At 39.4% G+C, this 25,532-nt stretch overlaps 1 protein-coding gene across 3 annotated transcripts in view; it reads right to left on the bottom strand.

Moving 5' to 3' along the window:
* The window catches only part of LOC133622315 (copine-8-like), a 417,761-nt gene that overhangs the window by 160,987 nt on the left and 231,242 nt on the right, over nucleotides 1-25,532 (bottom strand). For all 3 annotated transcript variants that reach the window (XM_061984911.1, XM_061984910.2, XM_061984912.1), the window contains one exon: nucleotides 8,624-8,687. In XM_061984911.1, coding sequence (XP_061840895.1) covers nucleotides 8,624-8,687 — 64 coding nt within the window. The remainder of the gene's footprint in view (nucleotides 1-8,623; nucleotides 8,688-25,532) is intronic.

The raw sequence follows: 25,532 nt of genomic DNA, 5'->3' as shown, positions 1-25,532 counted from the left end.
GTTGCATCCCGGAAAAGCAAACACCCCGGACCAAGTCATGACAGTAGGTCGTCAGCAGACCCGCTTTTCCGCACCTGAGTTGGACATGTTCGACGAGGCTTCTTGGGCGGTCCTGTGCGCGATGGAGGAGGAAACGCGGCGCTACTCCTCCATGGAGTATAGAGACTTCATTTGGTCCCAGGACGACACAGCGTCACCTCAGTCGCGGAAGCGCCGCTCCCGACGAAGGACGTCAGGTAGAACTTCCGCGAGCCTGCAGGACACGCCGCTCCCACATGCCCCTCCCCCTCCGGGCGGAAGCAAGCAGCAGCCAGCCCGTCTTCGCCCGGATGACGTCAAAGACCAGGATTTTTTTTTTCTGAATTCTTTTTCTTTTGATTCCCCGCTCCCCAGGACTCAAGCCACACCCAAGACACAAAACAATTTTTTTTCACCCACTCAATCCCAGGCACAAGAAAGACAATTTGGACAATTTAATGGGGAAGTTTCTGCCCTCCTCCGCCCACCCCTACAGAGAGTTCCAGACCGCAGGGAGCGCGTCTGGTATCCGCCCCTTGAGGGGGGGGGGCTAGGGCTGGGAATTGTTCAGGTGGGGTGGATCAGCATCACCTTGTCAAGCCACAGCCTCCCTCACGGCCGCCACCACCAGTCTTCCGACCTGTCAAGCCACAGCCTCCAGCACGACCGCCCTTACCAGTCTTTTACCATGCCAAGCCGCAACCCCCAGCAAGACCACCTCCACCTGCACTACCAGCTCCACGACGCCAAGCTCCGGTACCAGCTCCACGACGCCAAGCTCCGGTACCAGCTCCACGACGTCAAGCTCCGGTACCAGCTCCACGACGCCAAGCTCCGGTACCAGCTCCACGACGCCAAGCTCCGGTACCAGCTCCACGACGCCAAGCTCCGGTACCAGCTCCACGACGCCAAGCTCCGGTACCAGCTCAACAAGTCCAAGACCAAGACCCGCTAAGCCAAGACCAAGACTCGCCATGCCAAGACCAAGACTCGCCATGCCAAGACCAAGACTCGCCATGCCAAGACCAAGACCCGCCATGCCAAGACCAAGACCCGCCATGCCAAGACCAAGACCCGCCATGCCAAGACCAAGACCCGCCATGCCAAGACCTAGACCAAGACCCGCCATGCCAAGACCCGCCATGCCAAGACCAAGACCCGCCATGCCAAGACCAAGACCAAGACCCACCATGCCAAGACCTAGACCAAGACCAAGACCCGCCATGCCAAGACCTAGACCAAGACCAAGACCCGCCATGCCAAGACCAAGACCCGCCATGCCAAGACCAAGACCCGCCATGCCAAGACCAAGACCCACGCCGAGCTTCGCCGCCTGACGCGCCACGCCGAGCTTCGCCGCCTGACTCACCACGCCAAGCCACGCCTGCCACGATGACGACGCGCCTGCCTCCTCGTCGGCCACGGATATGGCCGCTACCTGGTCGCCCGCCACGCCAAGTGCGCCCACCTCCCAGTCGGCCACGAATGTGGCCATTCCCTGGGCGCCCGCCTCGCCTGCTGCAGCGGCGTTCCACTCGCCGCCGCCACCTAACTCTGCCCCGGTGGATACGGGGACACGTGGTCTGGCGACCCACCGCCATGTCCCCCTCCCGCCCTCCCATGACTTTTGTTAAGTTTTTTTTTTCTTGGACATCTGGTATCTGTCCTTAAGGGAGAGGTTCTGTCATGTCTGTATTATCATGTTTTATTTTAAGTCATGTTTTGTTTAGTTTCCGTCTTTTCACTCCCTTGTCTGGTCACCATAGCAACCATTAGTTTTCACCTGTCACGTCACGCACCTGTTTCACGTCTTGAGTCACACACCTGTTTTCGTTAATCATGTCTTTAAGTTTCTTTTAATGTCTTTTAGTGTCTTTTAGTCTTTTAGTGTCTTTTAGTCTTTTAGTGTCTTTTAGTGTCTTTTAGTGTCTTTTAGTCTTTTAGTGTCTTTTAGTGTCTTTTAGTCTTTTAATGTCTTTTAGTGTCTTTTAAGTCTGTTTCGTTAATCATGTATTTAAGTTCAGTGTTTTTCAGTTTGTTTAGCTGATGACCTCGCACCCCATACCGCACCACATTTATGCTCTGTCCATTCCTCTATGATCCTGCTTCATGTCCCTTGTCACAGTAAGTTTTGGTTCCATGTTTATAGTCTTTTTGTTTTTTCATAGTTTATTCTCCGCCACTGTGCGCGCTTTCATTTATTCCTTTTTTGATAAATATAAATAAATCATGTACCTCCATTCCCGTCTCGCCCGTGCCAACTTTCCGTTGCATCCCGGAAAAGCAAACACCCCGGACCAAGTCATGACAAGAGTTCCCTCAGGAAAATAAAAAATTATGTCAATGCATGTCACACGTGGGTGTTATTATGCGCATGCCAAGACTGGATGAAAATAACACATTATCCTACCGTTTCCTCACGTTTAGCTGGCCTCATACAGAGCTCTTCCCCCCTTGGCTGGTGCCTTGACTTAATGTCCAAATAAGTACATCCACCACGTTGTGATGTCATAGCCAGACAGCGTTCAGAGGCTTCCAAAACCATGTGCAATTTCACCAAAATGCCTGAACCTTCTAAAGTGATGCTTTGGCCTCGTTTAACACGAGTATCCAACATTGTAACATTTATAAGCCAGAAAAGATGATAATCATGAGTGCTATATTGCCCTACACTGGATTGTTTTACCATCTTTAATCCACAAACTGTATCGATATGCCCCCCACATCCTTACATTTTCTGTACGTTATGCTTGTATATTTCTAGTTTTTATTTAAAATTGTATTTATTGGAAAGACACAGCAGATTGCACTTTTTTAATTCTTATTTTGAATGTTTTTTTTAACAATCACGATAATGGCGTACCATACAGTCCGACTCTTATTAAAAGTGTGGCAATTTTTACTTTTCCCACTTTCTGAACGAGTATATGTCCAACTGGATGCTTTAAACTTACTGTACGTGCAGCTGCCTGTCACAGTCAAGGTGAGGTGGGCCCAAATACAAGCAAGGCAAAGTGGAAGCAACAGTGGAAGGCTGCTCAAACAAAAAGGGTTTTCCCAAACGACTTGAGGAACTCAAAATCCCCAAACATAAAATTGAAAGTCTAACTGATACGTCTACAAAACAAAGAGAAAAGCTATGAGCACTAACACGAGTTTGGAGAGAGAACTCACAAGACATATGATGACCGGACTGAGACTTAGATACACAGTCTAACTAGACAAGTGAGTACACCTGGACCAGACAGAGGAAGGAGAGAGCTGATTGGAGGAAACAAGGGCCAGGGTATGACACAGGTGCAACTCAGGACACAAACATGTGCAACCAAACACAGGACCACCGAAAACAAGTAATGAGACTATCTTTCCAGCAGAACACAATGTGTACAGGTGGCTGTATACTTTTTAATTTCTGGACACAAGGTTCCCCAATGTTCAGCCCTATGGCCTATACCAGGGGTCGCCAACCAGAAAATTTGAAAAAGCCATATTGGACCAAAAATACAAAAAACAAATCTGTCTGGAGTCGCAAAAAATAAAATACCTTATAAAAGTGTTATGACTTTAAAACAGTGGTTCTTAACCTGGGTTCGATCGAACCCTAGGGGTTCGGTGAGTCGGGCTCAGGGGTTCGGCGGAGCCTGCGCTACGGAGGTCAAGACACACCCGACTCATCGTGTAAATAAAAACTTCTCCCTATCAGCGTATAATGGATACTCCAAACAATGTTCCCTGTAATTTTCCATCTGATTTACAGGTGTGTAACTTGTGAGTTCATGCACTGTGTTGGTTTTGTTCTTTGAACAAGGTGATGTTAATGCACGGTTCATTTTGTGCACCAAGAAAAAAAACATATAACTTTGTCTTGAATTTGAAAAAAAAAAAAAAAAAGAGTATTTCACTGAAGGAGGGTTCGGGTAATGCGCGTAAGAAAGAGATGGGGTTCGGTACCTCCACCAAGGTTAAGAACCACTGTTTTAAAAGTCTTATATTAGGGTTGTAATGAAGGCATCACATAATGTAAGTGTCTATATTAGCTGTATTAGCCGACTATCAAAATTACTTTAAAAGTCCTATATAAGTGTTATATGAAGGCAACACATGATGTAAGTGTCTAAATTAGCTATATTAGCCTACTTCTAAATGACTTTAAAAGTCTTACATAAGTGTTATAATGAAGACAATACATGTTGTGTCTATATTAGCCTACTATCAAAATGACTATGTGTCGCAGGCTGATGTTAATCTTCATTGACAGAAATGTAATATTTATTGTACACATTTTTACAACATTGGAAAACATTAGTAACACTTCTCTGAGGGTGAGACAATTCCTGGAAATGTCTTAGAATGGCCAAAAGTATAGATGTGTGTGTCCAAGTTAAAGGAAACGGCAGGCTGTCTTTTTCTAATAGATTTATTACAATCTTTGGAAGCTGGGTAACGTTTGCTATGGTCTGGAACAACATGGCACACAAACAACTATCAGCCAATATTACATACAGATAATGTGTCATGAGACATGCAAATATAAATTAAATACACAGACGACATAAGTAAAGGAAATTAAATGATCTCAAATATACCTACAGACAAGGCATAATGATGCAATATGTACATACAGCTAGCCTAAATAGCATGTTAGCATGGCTTAGCTTGCAGTCATGCACTGACCAAATAAGCCTGACTAGCACCCCACACAAGTCAATATTATCAACAAAGCTCACCCTTGTGCATTCACGCACAGCATAAAACGTTTGGTGGACAAAATGAGACAAAGAAGGAGTGGCATAAAACACGTCTTTCTGTGGCAGCAACAAAGAAAGTTTTACATGTAAACAAAGTATGGTGAGTTCAAGGACCGCCAAAATTAGTAGGACAAAACCGTGCTCCCCAAATACTCGCATCAGTGAAGCATAAACACAAACATATTAAACAGTGAGACTTTTAACAATTAGGAAGGTTTGTGTCATTTTTGTCCTTCTACAGAAACCATATTAAAACAAAAAATATATTTTTCCCTATCTTTTTCCATTTTAATACATTTTTGAAAAGCTACAAGGAGCCATTACGGCGGCCGCATGGCGCCCATATAATACGCGTGGTGGTCAAGCTAGCTCTGTTCACAACGGGAACTAGGCGCCATTTAGCCTTTCTCGAAGAAAAAATGCCCTATTCTTGCTTTGTTTTCAGCTGTACAAATCGTTCAAATCGCGAAAAGGATAAACGTTTCTTCAGAGTTTCTCAAGAGGCCATCAAAAAGGGTGGAAGAGTGCAAGATTTTACGAAACAACGACCAGAAAAGCAGCTCACACTCCAGTCCAAGGGAGCAGAGTCAAAGAATGCCTGAGTTTGCAGTGATCACTTATTTAAAGGTTTGGTTGATATACTTTTAACGTTTATTATTTCCCATTGAAGTATTATCTTGATATTATTTGAATTTCTTAAACGTTTGCTACGAGCGTTTCGAAAATCACCAACTCAGCGAGTCTAAATAAAAGAAAGCAAATGTGAGACCTAAAAAAAGTTACATTTTTACCAAAAACAACAATCTTAAATGAAACTTTCAGCACATACACAATGTCGACATCTACAGTTATATTTTGATAAACAATCATAAATTAATCTTTAAGCACATCCACAATGTTGACATCTATAAATATATTTTGATAAACAATCTTAAAACTTTCAGCAAATACACAATGTTGACATCCGTAGTTATATTTTGATAAACAATCATAAATGAATATTTCAGCACATACACAATGTTGACATCTATAGTTATATTTTGATAAACAATCATAAATGAATATTTCAGCACATACACAATGTTGACATCTATAGTTATATTTTGATAAACAATCATAAATGAATCTTTCAGCACTACACAATGTTGACATCTATAGTTATATTTTGATAAACAATCATAAATGAATCTTTCAGCACATACACAATGTTGGCATCTATAGTTATATTTTGATAAACAATCATAAATGAATCTGTCAGCACATACACAATGTTGGCATCTATAGTTATATTTTGATAAACAATCATAAATGAATCTTTCAGCACATACACAATGTTGACATCTATAGTTATATTTTGATAAACATTCATAAATGAATCTTTCAGCACATACACAATGTTGACATCTGTAGTTATATTTTGATAAAAACCATAAATGAAACTTTAAGCACATACACAATGTTGGCATCTATAGTTATATTTTGATAGAAAATCATAAATGAATCTTTCAGCACATACACAATGTTGGCATCTATAGTTATATTTTGATCAACAATCATAAATGAATCATTCAGCACTTACACAATGTTGACATCCATAGATATATTTTGATAGACAATAATAAATTAATCTATACACAATGTTGACATTTATAAATATATTTTGATAAACAATCTTAAATGAAACTTTCAGCAAATACACAATGCTGACATCTATAGTTATATTTTGATAAACAATCATAAATGAATCTTTCAGCACATACACAATGGTGACATCTATAGTTATATTTTGATGAACAATCTTAAATGAAACGTTCAGCACACACACAATGTTGACATCTATAGTTATATTTTGATAAACAATCATAAAATAATATTTCAGCACATACACAATGTTGACATCTATAGTTATATTTTGATAAACAATCATAAATGAATCTTTCAGCACTACACAATGTTGACATCTATAGTTATATTTTGATAAACAATCATAAATGAATCTTTCAGCACATACACAATGTTTGCATCTATAGTTATATTTTGATAAACAATCATAAATTAATCTTTCAGCACATACACAATGTTGACATCTATAGTTATATTTTGATAAACAATCATAAATGAATCTTTCAGCACATACACAATGTTGACATCTATAGTTATATTTTGATAAACAATCATTAATGAATATTTCAGCACATACACAATGTTGACATCTATAGTTATATTTTGATAGACAATCATAAATGAATCTTTCCGCACATACACGATGTTGACATCGTTTATTATTTCCCATTGAAGTATTATCTTGATATTATTTGAATTTCTTAAATGTTTGCTACGAGCGTTTCGAAAAGCACCAACTCAGCGAGTCTAAATAAAAGAAAGCAAATGTGAGCAAAACCTAAAAAAGTTAAATTTTTACCAAAAACAACAATCTTAAATGAAACTTTCAGCACATACACAATGTTGACATCTACAGTTATATTTTGATAAACAATCATAAATGAATCTTTAAGCACATACACAATGTTGACATCTATAGTTATATTTTGATAAACAATCTTAAATGAAACTTTCAGCAAATACACAATGTTGACATATATACAGTAGTTATATTTTGATAAGCAATCATAAATGAATCTTTCAGCACATACACAATGTTGACATCTATAGTTATATTTTGATGAACAATCTTAAATGAAACTTTCAGCACATACACAATGTTGACATCTATAGTTATATTTTGATAAACAATCATAAAAGAATCTTTCAGCACATACACAATGTTGACATTTATAGTTATATTTTGATAAACAATCATAAATGAATCTTTCAGCACTACACAATGTTGACATCTATAGTTATATTTTGATAAACAATCATAAATTAATCTTTCAGCACATACACAATGTTGGCATCTATAGTTATATTTTGATAAACAATCATAAATGAATCTTTCAGCACATACACAATGTTCCCATCTATAGTTATATTTTGATAAACAATCATAAATTAATCTTTCAGCACATACACAATGTTGACATCTATAGTTATATTTTGATAAACAATCATTAATGAATCTTTCAGCACATACACAATGTTGACATCTATAGTTATATTTTGATAGACAATCATAAATGAATCTTTTAGCACATACACAATGTTGACATCTGCAGTTATATTTGGATAAAAACCATAAATGAATCTTTAAGCACATACACAATGTTGGCATCTATAGTTATATTTTGATAAAAAATCATAAATTAATGTTTTCAGCACATACGCAATGTTGGCATCTATAGTTATATTTTGATTAACAATCATAAATGAATCCTTCAGCACTTACACAAAGTTGACATCCATAGTTATATTTTGATAGACAATCATAAATGTATCTATACACAATGTTGACATCTATAGTTATATTTTGATCAACAATCATAAATTAATCTTTCAGCACATACACAATGTTGACATCTATAGTTTAGATTAGTGGTAGTTGTTGAAGGAAATAGAGAACGTTGTAATGCGCCTGTGAAATCAATGTGCCGCCGTAAGCTTAAAATGACCAAAATACGTAAATATTACTTGCTATTATGAATGTGTCTGATACTACGTTAAATTCACAACATTGAGGTTTGTTGGATGTTTTATCATATTAGCTGACTTTTGCTAGGTTTATTCATGAGTTAGAATGCATAAAAAAAAGAAAACCATATGTGTACTTGTCTCACATAAGGCTTGTGAATGATAGACAAAAATAAAACACCACTGCTTTGGTGTTTTTAGGATGCAGTGTACATCACACATCGTGAAGTGAGTGTTGTCAGCTGTGAGACTGATGACAGTTTACTTACTCGACAGTTGCTCAGCTCCTCTGCAGACAGGATGATAGTGCCGCATTTCTTCCCTGGAATCCCTCTGTGATAAAAAAAAAAAGTAAAACATTTTTGGGAAAATGTGCTTTCATTGATTCACTTAACATACTCAGCGTCATTATATCCATATTATGCGGCTAAATAATGCATGGGCTCACTTGGGTTTTGTGCATTTTCATAATAATAATATTACACTAATGTGGTGTAGTTTTATTTGTTATTCACATATAGATTTGTCTGATGAATTTTAAAACAACGGGACTTTATTTGATGTTTCAAGAGCTATAAGACAGACATTGCCAGATTGAACATTTTAACATCAAACAAGGGTTGCACCGCTATCTCATGCAAATTGTGCTGATTTGCATGTTTCAAATTGTTCAGATCAAAGAAAATGAAAGATGTGAGAACGAGGGAGGACATTTAAATCTCAGCCGTCTATGTTTACGAGTATCTAATCTACATATTTGTATTTATGTTAGCATGCAGTTATTTTAAGGTGCCTTTATTGGATCCCCCATACTCATGAATCAGCATTTGCTCAATCATTATAATTTTTCACCTTAAAAAATAGGTTGTTTTTTTCTCCGTAGAAAACAGTCTGATTTATATCTGCGGGGTAAAAAACATGATAAATATATATATATATACACACACACATACATATATATATAAATATATATATATATATATATATATATATATATATATATATATACATACATACATATTAGGGGTGTGGGAAAAAATCGATTCGAATTCGAATCGCGATTCTCACGTTGTGCGTTTCAGAATCGATTCTCATTTTTTTAAAAATCGATTTTTTAAATTTTTTTATTATTTATTAAATTTATTTATTTTTAAATTAATCAATCCAACAAAACAATACACAGCAATACCATAACAATGCAATCCAATTCCAAAACCAAACCCGGCCCAGCAACACTCAGAACTGCAATAAACAGAGCAATTGAGAGGAGACACAAACACGACACAGAACAAACCAAAAGTAGTGAAACAAAAATTAATATTATCAACAACAGTATCAATATTAGTTACAATTTCAACATAGCAGTGATTAAAAATCCCTCATTGACATTATCATTAGACATTTATAAAAAATAAAAAAAATAAACAATAGTGTCACAGTGGCTTACACTTGCATCGCATCTCATAAGCTTGACAACACACTGTGTCCAATATTTTCACAAAGTAAGTCATATTTTTGGTTCATTTAATAGTTAAAACAAATTTACATTATTGCAATCAGTTGATAAAACATTGTCCTTTACAATTATAAAAGCTTTTTACAAAAATCTACTACTCTGCTTGCATGTCAGCAGACTGGGGTAGATCCTGCTGAAATCCTATGTATTGAATGAATAGAGAATCCTTTTGAATCTTGGCAAAAATCTTAGCCACACGATTATCAAATGTAATAGGAAAATTATTTCTTACTGACCAAACTGGCTTCATGGAAGGTCGACAATCTTCAGACAATACAAGGAAATTGTTTAATGTTATTTACTATGCCGGTCTCGCTGACCCAGGCTGTGGTACCATCATGTTTTAAGACGGCCACAATCATCCCAGTGCCTAAAAAACCCATAATCTCCTCCCTCAATGATTACCGCCCCGTTGCACTCACCCCCATCATAATGAAGTACTTCGAGAGGCTGGTAAAGGAATATATTGTCTCCAGACTTCCCCCCACATTCGACCCATACCAGTTTGCTTATCGCCCTAACCGCTCCACAGAGGACGCCATCTCCTCTGCACTCCACCTGAGCTTAGAACATCTGGAAGGAAAGGACACACACGTGCGTGCGGATGTTGTTCCTGGACTTCAGCTCAGCATTCAACACCATCATCCTGCAGCACTTGGTGAGCAAACTGGCCCCCCTTGGATTCGGTACACCCCTATGCAACTGGCTGCTTGACTTCCTCACAGACAGACCCCAATCTGTGAGAGTGGGCAACAACACCTCCAGTGCCATCTCCCTGAGCACTGGCTCCCCCCAGGGCTGCGTCCTGAGTCCGCTGCTGTTCACGTTGATGACCCATGACTGCTGCGCCAGGTCCACTACTAACCACATTGTGAAGTATGCGGACGACACGACAGTGGTGGGCCTCATCCGTGACAACAATGACATGGACTACAGGGAGGAGGTGAAACATCTGGTTGACTGGTGCAAAACCAACAACCTGGTCCTGAATGTCAACAAGACCAAGGAGATCATCGTTGACTTCAGGAAGCACCAGTCCAACCACGCTCCACTCTACATCAACGGCACAGCGGTGGAGATAGTAAGCAGCACCAAGTTGCTGGGGGTGCAGATAACTGACAATATAACTTGGTCCCTACACACCGGAGCTCTTGTAAAAAGAGCTCAGCAGCGCATGCACTTTTTGCGTCGGATGAAAAGAGCACAGCTCCCTCCCCCCATTCTCACCACATTCTACAGAGGCACTATAGAGAGCCTGCTGACCAACAGCATCTCTGTCTGGACTGGAGGCTGCAATGCCTCAGACTGGAAGTCTCTTCAGAGAGTGGTGAGGACGGCGGAAAAGATCATCAGGACTCCTCTTCCTCCTATCCAGGAGATCGCAAAAAGTCGCTGCCTGACCAGGGCTCAGAAAATCTGCAAAGACTCCTCCCACCCCCACCAAGGACTGTTTTCACTGCTGGACTCTAGAAAGAGGTTCCGCAGCCTCCGAAGCAGAACCTCCAGGTTCTGTAACAGCTTCTTCCCTCAGGCCGTAAGACTCTTGAACGCATCATAATTAAATTATCCATTCAACTCCCCCCAAAATGGATTAACTCGCTGGAATAAAAAAGACAATATAACATACATCCATAAACGTGGACGCAAGTGAAAAAGTGCAATATATTTATCTGTACAGTAATCTATGTATTTATTTATATATATTGATATATATTTATTTATTTTATATATATATTATTTATATATATTTATTTATTTATATATGCACCTTATTGCTTTTTTTTATCCTGCACTACCATGAGCTTATGTACAGTAATCTATGTATTTATTTATATATATTGATATATATTTATTTATTTTATATATATATTATTTATATATATTTATTTATTTATATATGCACCTTATTGCTTTTTTTATCCTGCACTACCATGAGCTTATGTAACGAAATTTCGTTCTTATCTGTGCTGTAAAGTTCAAATTTGAATGACAATAAAAAAGGAAGTCTAAGTCTAAGTCTAAGAAGTCTCCCTTATCCTACAACAGTATATACTGTTGATGCGGAGAAGGCATTCGACCGCATAAACTGGTCATTTATGTTTTGCACATTACGTAAATTTGGATTTGGAGATAATTTTATACAATGGATTAAGATGCTTTATACAAGGCCCATGGCATCAGTCAAAACCAATAATCATATTTCAGAACCTTTTTCGTTAAAAAGAGGAGTAAAACAGGGATGTCCTGCATCTGGATTATTATTTAATTTGGTTATAGAACCCTTAGCTGCAAAAATAAGAAGTGAAAATAATATTCATGGTATAAAAATTGGCTCTCAGTATAATAAACTATCGATGTATTGTGACGACATAATTCTCTACCTGTCACATGTTAACTCCTCTCTTCACTATATCAATAATGTCATCACTGAATATGGCTGTTTATCAGGGTCAATTGGGACAAATGTGAAATATTACCACTTAATAAACACTGCAAGAAATCACAAGTTCAGAACTCCAAAATTACATGGAAAGAGGCAGAAATCATATATCTAGGACTACACATTACACCAAACCTTTATACAAGCAGAGATCTAAATCTTAAACATTTAAAAAATAAGATAGAATCCAAAATGGAATGCATAACCTCTGAAAGTATGTATTTAAATAGCCATGAACTGGAAGAAGCACTTTTTAATCAAGATACATTTAAGAACCAAAATATGACTTATTATATCATTGTGGAAAATATTGGACACAATGTGTTGTCAAGTTTATGAGATGCGATGCAAGTGTAAGCCACTGTGACACTATTGTTCTTTTTTTTTTTTTTGTAATTAATGTTTGTAATGATAATATCAATGAGGGATTTTTAATCACTGCTATGTTGAAATTGTTACTAATATTGATACTGTTGTTGATATTATTAATTTTTGTCTCACTACTTTTGGATTGTTCCGTGTCATGTTTGTGTGTCCTCAATTGCTCTGTTTATTGCTATTCTGAATGTTGCTGGGTCGGGTTAGGTTTTGAAATTGTATTGCATTATTATGGTATTGTTGTGTATTGTTTTCATTAAAAAAAATTAAAAAAAATCGTTTTTGAATCGAGAATCGTGTTGAATTGAAAAAAAATCGATTTTGAATCGAATCGTGGGACACCCAAAGATTCACAGCCCTAATACATATATATACATACATATATATATACATACATACATATAAATACATACATATATACATACACACAAATATATATATATATATATATATATATATATATATATATATATATATATATATATATATATGACAATGTAGCGTCAAGGTTGCATGACTGCTATGGAAGGTCAAATCGGACAAAATAAATAAATAAAGTGGGCGGGTCCTCGCACCTGATTGGTTATTTGGCACGATCACCTGTCTGTGGAACTTGGACCAGAAAAACAGAAGAACTGCTCGATATCTTGGTCTAAAAGTGTGGCTATAACTCTAACAACTTCAATAAATGTCTTTACTTTAACTGCACTCTAAAAAATAATAGCTTAAACCAACGAGACAAATTGAGGCAACCCTCTCTGTTCATCTTTTTTTACATTGTATTAATTAAAGTGAAAATGTCTTCAACTAATTGCTTTTTTTAATTTTAGGTAACCTAATTTTCTCAACAGTAAAACCTCTTTTTAACTGAAACATACTCAATAAATATGTGCATTGATCTACATTTTTGAGTTGATTGCTTACTTATTTGAGTTGCTTCCATTCAGGCCCGGCCCTAACCAATCTGGCGCCCTAGGCAAGATTTTAGGTGGCGCCCCCCCACATCGGCAGTGAAGTGTATATACTCACAAGAAACCGAATAGCTTTGTCTTTGACCTTTTTTTTTTACTTACAACTATACCTAATATATAAAGGGGTGGAAAAGTGACTATTACGGTACCTGCAGGGCAAACATTAGCTAACCAGAAGGCAATAACAATGTAAACAAAAAACACCTGCTTAAAAGATCTAATACAAATGTCCCTGAGGAATGTAAGGTGGGAGTACTGTAATTACCTAACGTTACATTATTATTTTCCATAACAATTTAGCCCCCTCCACAATATTAACCTGACGTTAAAACAGAACTAGCTATTTATTGATTAGCAATTGCCGAATCATGTAACATTAGCTTAATGCTAAAAAGCCAGGTTACTATCACATTCTGTAACAGACAAATAATTTCATGTAGGCATACCTGCTACCTCTGTCTTTTCTCGTTTCTCCTCCTCTTCTTTTCTCTTTTTTCTTCCCTGGGCACCTGACAGTTTTGGCCGTTTTGACATCTTGTGTTGATTTTTTGATGTGGTGACGTCCAAAAAGAGTCATGAAACGGGAAGGGAGGGGGCGCACCGTGCACTTTGCATTTTAATTTACGTGGGATTATTTTTTGTATTTAGAAATAATAGTACCAACTTTTTTTTTTATTTTTTATTTTTTTCTCCAACATTTGTGGAATTGGCGTGGCGCCCCCTGATGGACGGCGCCCTTAGCATTTGCCTATACGGCCTATGCCACGGGCCGGCCCTGCTTCCATTGATATCTTGTCTCAAGTTTAACCCATTTTTACGGAGTCCCTAAAGGGACATGGGGGAAATTTTTTATATATGTATCTCTTGCGCACGCAAAAGTTTCTCGTGCGCACGAGATATGTATTACGTGCGCACGAGAAAGCATTGGATGCGCGCGCGTGGTTTGAGGTGTGTGAGAAAATGGCAGTTCAGGAGTTAATTTGGCTGTATTTACAACTAGGACAGGGGTGTCAAACTCAAATACAGAGTGGGCCAAAATTTAAAACTGAACAAAGCCGCGGGCTAAGGTTGAACAAATTAACCTTTTAATAGGGACCCAAACAAGTTTTGCATTGAATATTGAACAAGCAAGGCTTATATAACTTCATAGTCACATGCAAAATCGAGTTTCAAATAATAATAATAATAATTAAAAAATATCAATGGCATATCAAATACAATTTAAATAACAATTGAATGCCTCTTTTCTATTTGCAGCCTTCTGAGGTAAATATCAACATTAACTTTTTCCACAGGCTAATACATTTGAAAATAAAATAATGAATAAACCAACCATTCAGGACTTTAAACTGCTCAGTTTGCAACACACTGATCTAAACTGATGTGCCCAAGCCAGATACCTGCCATCTTTTCTTGGATGCTAGTTCATTAATGTCGGGGCTCAGGCTTTGAGCTGAAGCAACCCTCATTATCGAACAAAGGTGTTCATCATTCATAATATCTCGTATTCAACAGTCCTGGGGGCGTGCCTTACAGGCACTGCTTTTAACGTCCTCTACGAGCTGACGTCATCCTTTCTAACAACGTGCCCGTCTAGTCACAAAACATGAGCGGCTTCTGTACGCACACTCAAGTAAATGCAACGCATACTTCATCAACAGCAATACAGTTTACACTGAAAGTGACCCTATAAGCAACTTTAACATTGTTAGAAATATACGCCACACTGTGAATCCACACCAGACAGGAATGACAAACACATTTTGGGAGAACATCCGCACAGTAACATAACATAAACACAACAGAACAAATACCCAGAACCCTTTGCAGCACTTGGTGTTGTGCCGGATAATCATACTTGCCAACCTTGAGACCTCCGATTTCGGGAGGTGGGGGTAGGGGGGTGGGAGCGGGCGTGGTCGGGGTGGGACGGGGGCCTGGTTGGGGGCGTGGCTAAAAGGGGAGGATTATATTTACAGCTAGAATTCACCAAGTCAAGTATTTCATATATATATATATATATATATATATATATATATATATATATATATATATATATATGTATATATATATACGTATATATTTATTTTATTATATGTATATATTTATTTTAATATATATATATATATATATATATATATATATATATATATATATATATATATATATATATATATATATATATATATATAAAATAAATACTTGAATTTCAGTGTTCATTTATTTACACATATACACACACACATAACACTCATTGTTGAGTTAAGGGTTGAATTGTCCATCCTTGTTCTATTCTCTGTCACTATTTTTCTAACCATGCTGAACACCCTCTCTGTGATGCATTGATGTGGGGCACGCACAAAAGTGCTTTCATCAAATGCACTAGATGGCAGTATTGTCCTGTTTAAGAGTGTCACAACATTGCTGTTTACGGCAGATGAACTGCTTTACGGTATACAAAAACGTGACTGCTGTTGTTGTGTGTTGTTGCCGCGCTGGGAGGACGTTAATGAAACTGCCTAACAATAAACCCACATAAGAAACCAAGAACTCGCCCTCCATCATTCTACAATTATAATGTGATTGGGCAGGTATGCTGTTTATATTCTGAATTTCGGGAGATTTTCGGGAGAAAATTTGTCCCGGGAGGTTTTCGGGAGAGGCGCTGAATTTCGGGAGTCTCCCGGAAAATCCGGGAGGGTTGGCAAGTATGCGGATAATGCACCTCCGGCATAGAATGCACCCCCTGACGGGAGTGTTATATCAACTAAAGCCCACACTTAAAGTTTCCACGTGCAAGACTGAATCTATTTAAAAAATTTATTTAATAAGAAGACAAAAGTGCAAAAACAATAATGTTCGTGTTGGAGGAGTTGTGAATGAATGAAATATGAAATCCGTGCTGCAGTCTGCAGGTGTACCTAATGTTGTGGCCCAGCAGCGACTGCAGCACAGATTTCATATTTCATTCATTCATAACTCCTCCAACTCTTCTGTTGAGAAATTTGTCCTCTGCATTTGACCCATCCCGTTGTTCACCCCCTGGGAGGTGAGGGGCAGTGGGCAGCAGCGGTGCCGCGCCCGGGAATAATTTTTGGTGATTTAACCCCCAATTCCAACCCTTGATGCTGAGTGCCAAGCAGGGAGGTAATGGGTCCCATTTTTATAGTCTTTGGTATGACTCGGCCGGGGTTTGAACTCACAACCTACCAATCTCAGGGCGGACACTCTAACCACTAGGCCACTGAGTAGGTGGCCAAGCATAACAAGCTAATACATGGTTCTTATTACACCAACGTTGGGCTGGCTAAGATGTATGACAGAACATCGGTATTATGTGATCAGTGTCAACAGTCTCCAGCTAACTTTGGCTTTGTCCATCCCTGTACAGTTAATGGATTGAAATTTTTAATACTTTCCATCCATCCATCCATCCATCTTCTTCCGCTTATCCGAGGTCGGGTCGCGGGGGCAGCAGCCTAAGCAGGGAAGCCCAGACTTCCCTCTCCCCAGCCACTTTGTCCAGCTCTTCCTGTGGGACCCCGAGGCGTTCCCAGGCCAGCCGGGAGACATAGTCTTCCCAACGTGTCCTGGGTCTTCCCCGCGGCCTCCTACCGGTCGGACGTGCCCTAAACACCTCCCTAGGGAGGCGTTCGGGTGGCATCCTGACCAGATGCCCGAACCACCTCATCTGGCTCCTCTCGATGTGGAGGAGCAGCGGCTTTACTTTGAGCTCCCCCCGGATGGCAGAGCTTCTCACCCTATCTCTAAGGGAGAGCCCCGCCACCCGGCGGAGGAAACTCATTTCGGCCGCTTGTACCCGTGATCTTGTCCTTTCGGTCATAACCCAAAGCTCATGACCATAGGTGAGGATGGGAACGTAGATCGACCGGTAAATTGAGAGCTTTGCCTTCCGGCTCAGCTCCTTCTTCACCACAACGGATCTATACAGCGTCCGCATTACTGAAGACGCCGCACCGATCCGCCTGTCGATCTCACGATCCACTCTTCCCTCACTCGTGAACAAGACTCCGAGGTACTTGAACTCCTCCACTTGGGGCAAGATCTCCTCCCCAACCCGGAGATGGCACTCCACCCTTTTCCGGGCGAGAACCATGGACTCGGACTTGGAGGTGCTGATTCTCATCCCAGTCGCTTCACACTCAGCTGCGAACCGATCCAGTGAGAGCTGAAGATCCTGGCCAGATGAAGCCATCAGGACCACATCATCTGCAAAAAGCAGAGACCTAATCCTGCAGCCACCAAACCAGATCCCCTCAACGCCTTGACTGCGCCTAGAAATTCTGTCCATAAAAGTTATGAACAGAATCGGTGACAAAGGGCAGCCTTGGCGGAGTCCAACCCTCACTGGAAACGTGTCCGACTTACTACCGGCAATGCGGACCAAGCTCTGGCACTGATCATACAGGGAGCGGACTGCCACAATCAGACAGTCCGATACCCCGTACTCTCTGAGCACTCCCCACAGGACTTCCCGAGGGACACGGTCGAATGCCTTCTCCAAGTCCACAAAACACATGTAGACTGGTTGGGCAAACTCCCATGCACCCTCAAGGACCCTGCCGAGAGTATAGAGCTGATCCACAGTTCCACGACCAGGACGAAAACCACACTGTTCCTCCTGAATCCGAGGTTCGACTATCCGGCGTAGCCTCCTCTCCAGTACACTTGAATAGACCTTACCGGGAAGGCTGAGGAGTGTGATCCCACGATAGTTAGAACACACCCTCCGGTTCCCCTTCTTAAAGAGAGGAACCACCACCCCGGTCTGCCAATCCAGTGGTACCGCCCCCGATGTCCACGCGATGCTGCAGAGTCTTGTCAACCAAGACAGCCCCACAGCATCCAGAGCCTTAAGGAACTCCGGGCGGATCTCATCTACCCCCGGGGCCTTGCCACCGAGGAGTTTTTTAACTACCTCAGCAACCTCAGCCCCAGAAATAGGAGAGCCCATCACAGACTCCCCAGGCACTGCTTCCTCATAGGAAGACGTGTTGGTGGGATTGAGGAGGTCTTCGAAGTATTCCCTCCACCGATCCACAACATCCGCAGTCGAGGTCAGCAGAACACCATCCTCGCCATACACGGTGTTGATAGTGCACTGCTTTCCCTTCCTGAGGCGGCGGATGGTGGTCCAGAATTGCTTCGAAGCCGTCTGGAAGTCGTTTTCCATGGCCTCACCGAACTCCTCCCATGTCCGAGTTTTTGCCTCTGCGACCGCTGAAGCCGCACACCGCTTGGCCTGTCGGTACTTGTCCGCTGCCTCAGGAGTCCTATGAGCCAAAAGAACCCGATAGGACTCCTTCTTCAGCTTGACGGCATCCCTCACCGCCGGTGTCCACCAACGGGTTCTAGGATTACCGCCACGACAAGCACCAACTACCTTGCGGCCACAGCTCCAATCAGCCGCCTCGACAATAGAGGCGCGGAACATGGTCCATTCGGACTCAATGTCCAGCAACTCCCTCGTGACATGTTCAAAGTTCTTCCGGAGGTGGGAATTGAAACTCTCTCTGACAGGAGACTCTGCCAGACGTTCACAACCTACCAATCTCAGGGCGGACAATCTAACCACTAGGCCACTGAGTAGGTGGCCAAGCATTACAAGCTAATACATGGTTCTTATTACACCAACGTTGGGCTGGCTAAGATGTATGACAGAACATCGGTATTATGTGATCAGTGTCAACAGTCTCCAGCTAACTTTGGCTTTGTCCATCCCTGTACAGTTAATGGATTGAAATTTTTAATACTTTGTCTTTGATAATTGGCGAAAAGATCGAACTGAATCCTCTAAACGGACTATGTAGGGTAACCCCTCTGTCATCATCTCTTACCAAATCCCCCAAAAACTTGGTAGTATTCACTACTTTATTGGCTAGGAGACTCATTGTGCTAAATTAGAAGGCAACAGCGCCCCCTTGCTACACCCGCTAGTTTAAAGATGTGCTCTTTTTCCTTGAATTGGAGATTAGGCTGACATTCAAGGGTTGTTCTGTGAAGTTTCAGGAAGTATGGGGTGGTTTCCTAAAATATGCAAAAGAGACTGATCTCAAATATAACCCCGATTGAACAGTAATTGAAAGGTAGATAGTTGATGAGCCTTTTGTCTGTTTTTTTTAATTGCTGTACCGTGTTGGGGACATTCAGGAGTGCAGTTGTCTGTGGCTTCATGTCAATATTGGCCTGTACTTATTGGACCGAAGAAGGTTTTTTTTGTGTATGTGTTATTTTTATATATAATTTGTGTGGGTTTCTTTGGGGGAGGTAAAAAAATAATCTTAATTGTATGTCTGTATGTCAAAAATCCAATAAACAAATGTTAACAAAAAAAACAGGCTAAAGGTGAGACTTGGATTACATATACACTGCAGGCCAAAGTGGCCCAAAGGTGATAAAAAAAAAAATCTGAGTATTTCCAGCTGACTGTTTACACTGCAAGTAAAATGTGATTTTTTTCAAACTCCATTGTTAACACGCACAGGCCACAATGTGGCCCCAATGTGGCCTCGACGTCACTTGCTTGCGCAGTTCGATCAATTGAAAACAAAGGAAGTTGACCGGGAGAAAGTCGCTACTACTACAAAATAAAATAGAAGTCGCCACACCTTAAAAATTAGTATTTTTTTTACGTGAAAGTAAAGTAAAGTAATATAATATATATTTGGGAGGGTTGTAATCTTTTTATGGCTGTTAAGTGGAGGAGACACGGACATAAGCCTTGTTATTCAAATCACATTTAAGCAAATACGCCACAGCGTCAATTCCCGGTCTTTCAACAATTGCTATTTCTTCGGAATCAAAATATATATTCATATATTACATATAGGCTATTATGTGCACTATTGACAAGTGATGCATCGAAAATGTGGTCGTCTTAAATAGAAACAGAAATCGGAATTATTTCCGGCGTACACGAATGACGTAAATCGCCCAAATTCAGGTCGCATTGCATTTAGACTGCAGTCACATTTCAAAAGATCAGATTCCAATGGGATTCAGGACTACCTCCTGATGTGGCCTGAATCTGATGCCAAAAAATCTGATTTGAAGCACTTTTAACTGGCAAATAAAATAATATCTGTGTCACTTGAAGGCAAAACAATCAAATTTGGTGTGCAGCGTAAACAGGGCCTTTGATTCCATCTGTTCTCTAGAACATCTTTCATTATTATTCATTAGCGGTGAACAGCCAACACATGTTATCATTTGAAACTCGATGTATGCGAGTTAAACTGGATTTGTATTTAGTTCGTAAGGGTGTTTCCTCGTGAGAAAACAACTAAAGAGAGACGGGGAAGGTTGTGGAATTGAATAGAACCTGATGATTACCGTATTTTCCGGACTATAAGGCGCACTTAAAATCTTTTTTTTAGTTATTAGAGAGTTCCGGTCGGACGGTTTTTCACGGTACACATTTCAGGCCTTGTTGTTTCCGGATGAGAAGATGCTGCTCCGTTATTGATTTAAGTAAAGTCTGAATGTCATTAAAACAGTTAGCTCCATCATTTGGCACTTCTTCCACTCTTGTCCTTAAACGCTACACCGCTACAACACAGATGACGGGGAGAAGGCGGTGTCAAAGGTGAGCCACGTAAATAAGACCGCCCACAAAACGGCGCATCCGAAAGCGACTGTCAGAAAGCGGCTTGAAGATGATCTTTAAAACATAATTCATGCAACATTTTGACAACCATTACATGTTATGTAGACCAGTGGTCCCCAACCACCGGGCCGCGGATCGATTGGTACCGGGCCGCACAAGAAATTTAAAAAAATAAAAGAATAAAAATATATATATATATTTTTTTTATTAAATCAACATTAAAAACACAAGATACACTTACAATTAGTGCACCAACCCAAAAAACCTCCCTCCCCCATTTACACTAATTCACACAAAAAGGTTGTTTCTTTCTGTTATTAATATTTCTGGTTCCTACATTATATATCATTATAGACCAATACAGTCTGCAGGGATACAGTCCGTAAGCACACATGATTGTATTTTTTTATGACAAAAAATAAAAATAAAAAAATAAAAAACATACTGCCCCCCTACCCCCCCGGTCCGTGGGACAAATTTTCAAGCGTTGACTGGTCCGCAGTTACAAAAAGGTTGGGGACCACTGATGTAGACCACAAGGAAGTGTTTTCCATTTAGAAAAAATTAAATAAAAATATGACTCCTTTAATGCGCCCCATAATCCGGTGTGCCTATATATCTGGGGTCACCAACGCGGTGCCCGCAGGCACCAGGTCGCCCGTAAGGACCAGATGAGTCGCCCGCTGGCCTGTTCTAAAAATAGCTCAACTAGCAGCACTTACCAGTGAGCTGCCTCTATTTTTTAAATTGTATTTATTTACTAGCAAGCTGGTCTCGCTTTGCTCGACATTTTTAATTCTAAGAGAGACAAAACTCAAATAGAATTTGAAAATCCAAGAAAATATTTTAAAGACTTGGTCTTCACTTGTTTAAATAAATTCATTTATTTGTTTACGTTGTTTCTTATAACTTTCAGAAAGACAATTTTAGAGGAAAAAATACAACCTTAAAAATGATTTTAGATTTTTAAACACATATACCTTTTTACCTTTTAAATTCCTTCCTCTTCTTTCCTGACAATTTAAATCAATGTTCAAGTAAATGTATTTTTTTTATTGTAAAGAATAATAAATACATTTTAATTTAATTCTTCATTTTAGCTTCTGTTTTTTCGACGAAAAATATTTTATGAAATATTTCTTCTAACTTCTTATGATTAGAATTCAAAAATATTATTCTGGCAAATCTAGAAAATATGTATAATCAAATTTAAATGTTATTTCAAAGTCTTTTGAATTTCTTTTACATTTTTTGTTCTGGAAAATCTAGAAGAAATAATGATTTGTCTTTGTTAGAAATATAGCTTGGTCCAATTTGTTATATATTCTAACAAAGTGCAGATTGGATTTTGTCATCAAAATTCTAAAATTCATCTTAATCAGGAAACATTACTAATGATGTTCCATAAAATATTTTTTTTATTTTTTTTCAAAAAAATTCGAATTAGCTAGTTTTTCTCTTCTTTTTTTCGTTTCAATTTTGAATTTAAAAGAGTCAAAAATGAAGATAAACTATGTTTCAAAATGTAATTTTCATTGTTTTTGTGTTTTCTCCTCTTTTATAAAAATGTTAGTGGCTAGCTAGTTAGAATGGGATATTGTGATTTCACAAGACTGTCTTAGAAGTGATCATTTGAAAATGTTCAATTTGAAAAATGTGCACTTAGAAAAAATATAAAAATAAAGTGTTGCATATTGATATTTATCTGTTTCTATATATATGTATAGTGAGAAATCATTAAGATGATCAGTGTTTCCACAAATATAAATATAATTAATTATTAATAATAACATAGAGTTAAAGGTAAATTGAGCAAATTGGCTATTTTCGGCAATTTATTTAGGTATGTATCAAACTGGTAGCGCTTCGCAATAATCACTACCCAAGAAGTAGCTCTTAGTTTCAAAAAGGTTGCTGACCCCTGCTATATATGAAATAAGATCAAAAATAGACCATTCATTGGCAATGCGCCTTATAATTCTGTGCGACCTATGGTCCGGAAAATACAGTACATTAATAAATATGTTTCCATGCACTAAATTAGTCTGGTTTCTAAAATAGTTTGTTCTTTTGTATTTTCACAGCTTCATGTGAAGTCCCAAGTGTCCATGCACTCTCTCTAATGTGACTATTGGTCATATGCCTCCCGTACACTGGGGGGCGCTAATCCATTTAGCGAGGATAAATGTATTGATTTTCCGGTTGACCTATGGCAACACACCAAAACAAGTCGCTCGTTGATGATCGCGTGGACGAGTCAACAGCCTGATGTCCGCTGTAATATTGGCACAGATCACAAATATTGCGTTTTTATTGGCTATGCTGATGTTAAATAGCAGACAGCTTTGGGAAATTATCATAGATCGTGCTATGAACATGACGCTACTACCAAGGAGGTAATATACGTGCTCATTAGCATTAGCGATTTTTACTTTTTAAATTCAACACCTTCAAATTTGTTAATGAAAACTACAACGAAAATAATAACTTTATAATCAAACAGCCAGTGCGTGAATAGTACACACCCTGTTTCCATTTGAGTTGGGAAATTGTGTTAGATGTAAATATAAACGGAATACAATGATTTGCAAATCATTTTCTACCCATATTCAGTTGAATATGCTACAAAGACAACATATTTGATGTTCGAACTGATAAACATTTTTTTTTTTGCAAATAATCATTAACTTTAGAATTTGATGCCAGCAACACGTGACAAAGAAGTTGGGAAAGGTGGCAATAAATACTGATCAAGTTGAGGAATGCTCCTCAAACACTTATTTGGAACATCCCACAGGTGAACAGGCAAATTGGGAACAGGTGGGGGCCATGATTGGGTATAAAAGTACATTCCATGAAATGCTCAGTCATTCACAAACAAGGATGGGGCGAGGGTCACCACTTTGACAACAAATGCATGAGCAAATTGTTGAACAGTTTAAGAAAAACCTTTCTCAACCAGCTATTGCAAGGAATTTAGGGATTTCACCATCTACGGTCCGTAATATCATCAAAGGGTTCTGAGAATCTGGAGAAATCACTGCATGTAAGCAGCTAAGCCTGTGACCTTCAATCCCTCAGGCTGTACTGCATCAACAAGCAACATCAGTGTGTAAAGGATATCACTACATGGGCTCAGGAACACTTCCGAAACCCACTGTCAGTAACTACAGTTGGTTGCTACATCTGTAAGTGCAAGTTAAAACTCTCCTATGCAAGGCGAAAACCGTTTATCAACAACACCCAGAAATGCCGTCGGCTTTGCTGGGCCTGAACTCATCTAAGATGGACTGATACAAAGTGGAAAAGTGTTCTGTGGTCTGACGAGTTCACATTTCAAATTGTTTTTGGAAACTGTGGACGTTGTGTCCTCCGGACCAAAGAGGAAAAGAACCATCCGGATTGTTATAGGCGCAAAGTTGAAAAGCCAGCATCTGTGATGGTATGGGGGTGTATTAGTGCCCAACACATGGGTTACTTACACTTCTGTGAAGGCGCCATTAATGCTGAAAGGTACATACAGGTTTTGGAGCAACATATGTTGCCATCCAAGCAACGTTACCATGGACGCCCCTGCTTATTTCAGCAAGACAATGCCAAGCCACGTGTTACATTAACGTGGCTTCATAGTAAAAGAGTGCGGGTACTAGACTGTCCTGCCTGTAGTCCAGACCTGTCTCCCATTGAAAATGTGTGGCGCATTATGAAGCCTAAAATACCACAACGGAGACCCCCGGACTGTTGAACAACTTAAGCTGTATATCAAGCAAGAATGGGAAAGAATTCCACCTGAGAAGCTTAAAAAATGTGTCTCCTCAGTTCCCAAACGTTTACTGAGTGTTGTTAAAAGGAAAGGCCATGTAACACAGTGGTGAACATGCCCCTTCCCAACTACTTTGGCACGTGTTGCAGCCATGAAATTCTAAGTTAATTATGATTTGCAAAAAATAAAGTTTATGAGTTTGAACATCAAACATTGTAGTGCATTCAATTGAATATGGGTTGAAAAGGATTTGCAAATCATTGTATTCCGTTTATATTTACATCCAACACAATTTCCCAACTCATATGGAAACGGGGTTTGTACAATACTTACAGTATTACCACTTTGTAGGGTGCAACACACAGCAACGACTGATATGACCAACACACCATAAACTCTACATTACTGCCATCAAACTTGCAACTGTACTTGCAACTTAGTGTCATATCTGCAAATGATACTAAGAAATGTAAAAATGAAACA

This window comes from Nerophis lumbriciformis, linkage group LG23, assembly GCF_033978685.3.
Source record: "Nerophis lumbriciformis linkage group LG23, RoL_Nlum_v2.1, whole genome shotgun sequence".
In the NCBI taxonomy this organism is placed as follows: domain Eukaryota; kingdom Metazoa; phylum Chordata; class Actinopteri; order Syngnathiformes; family Syngnathidae; genus Nerophis; species Nerophis lumbriciformis.
This window is presented reverse-complemented; position numbering and strand designations above follow the sequence as displayed.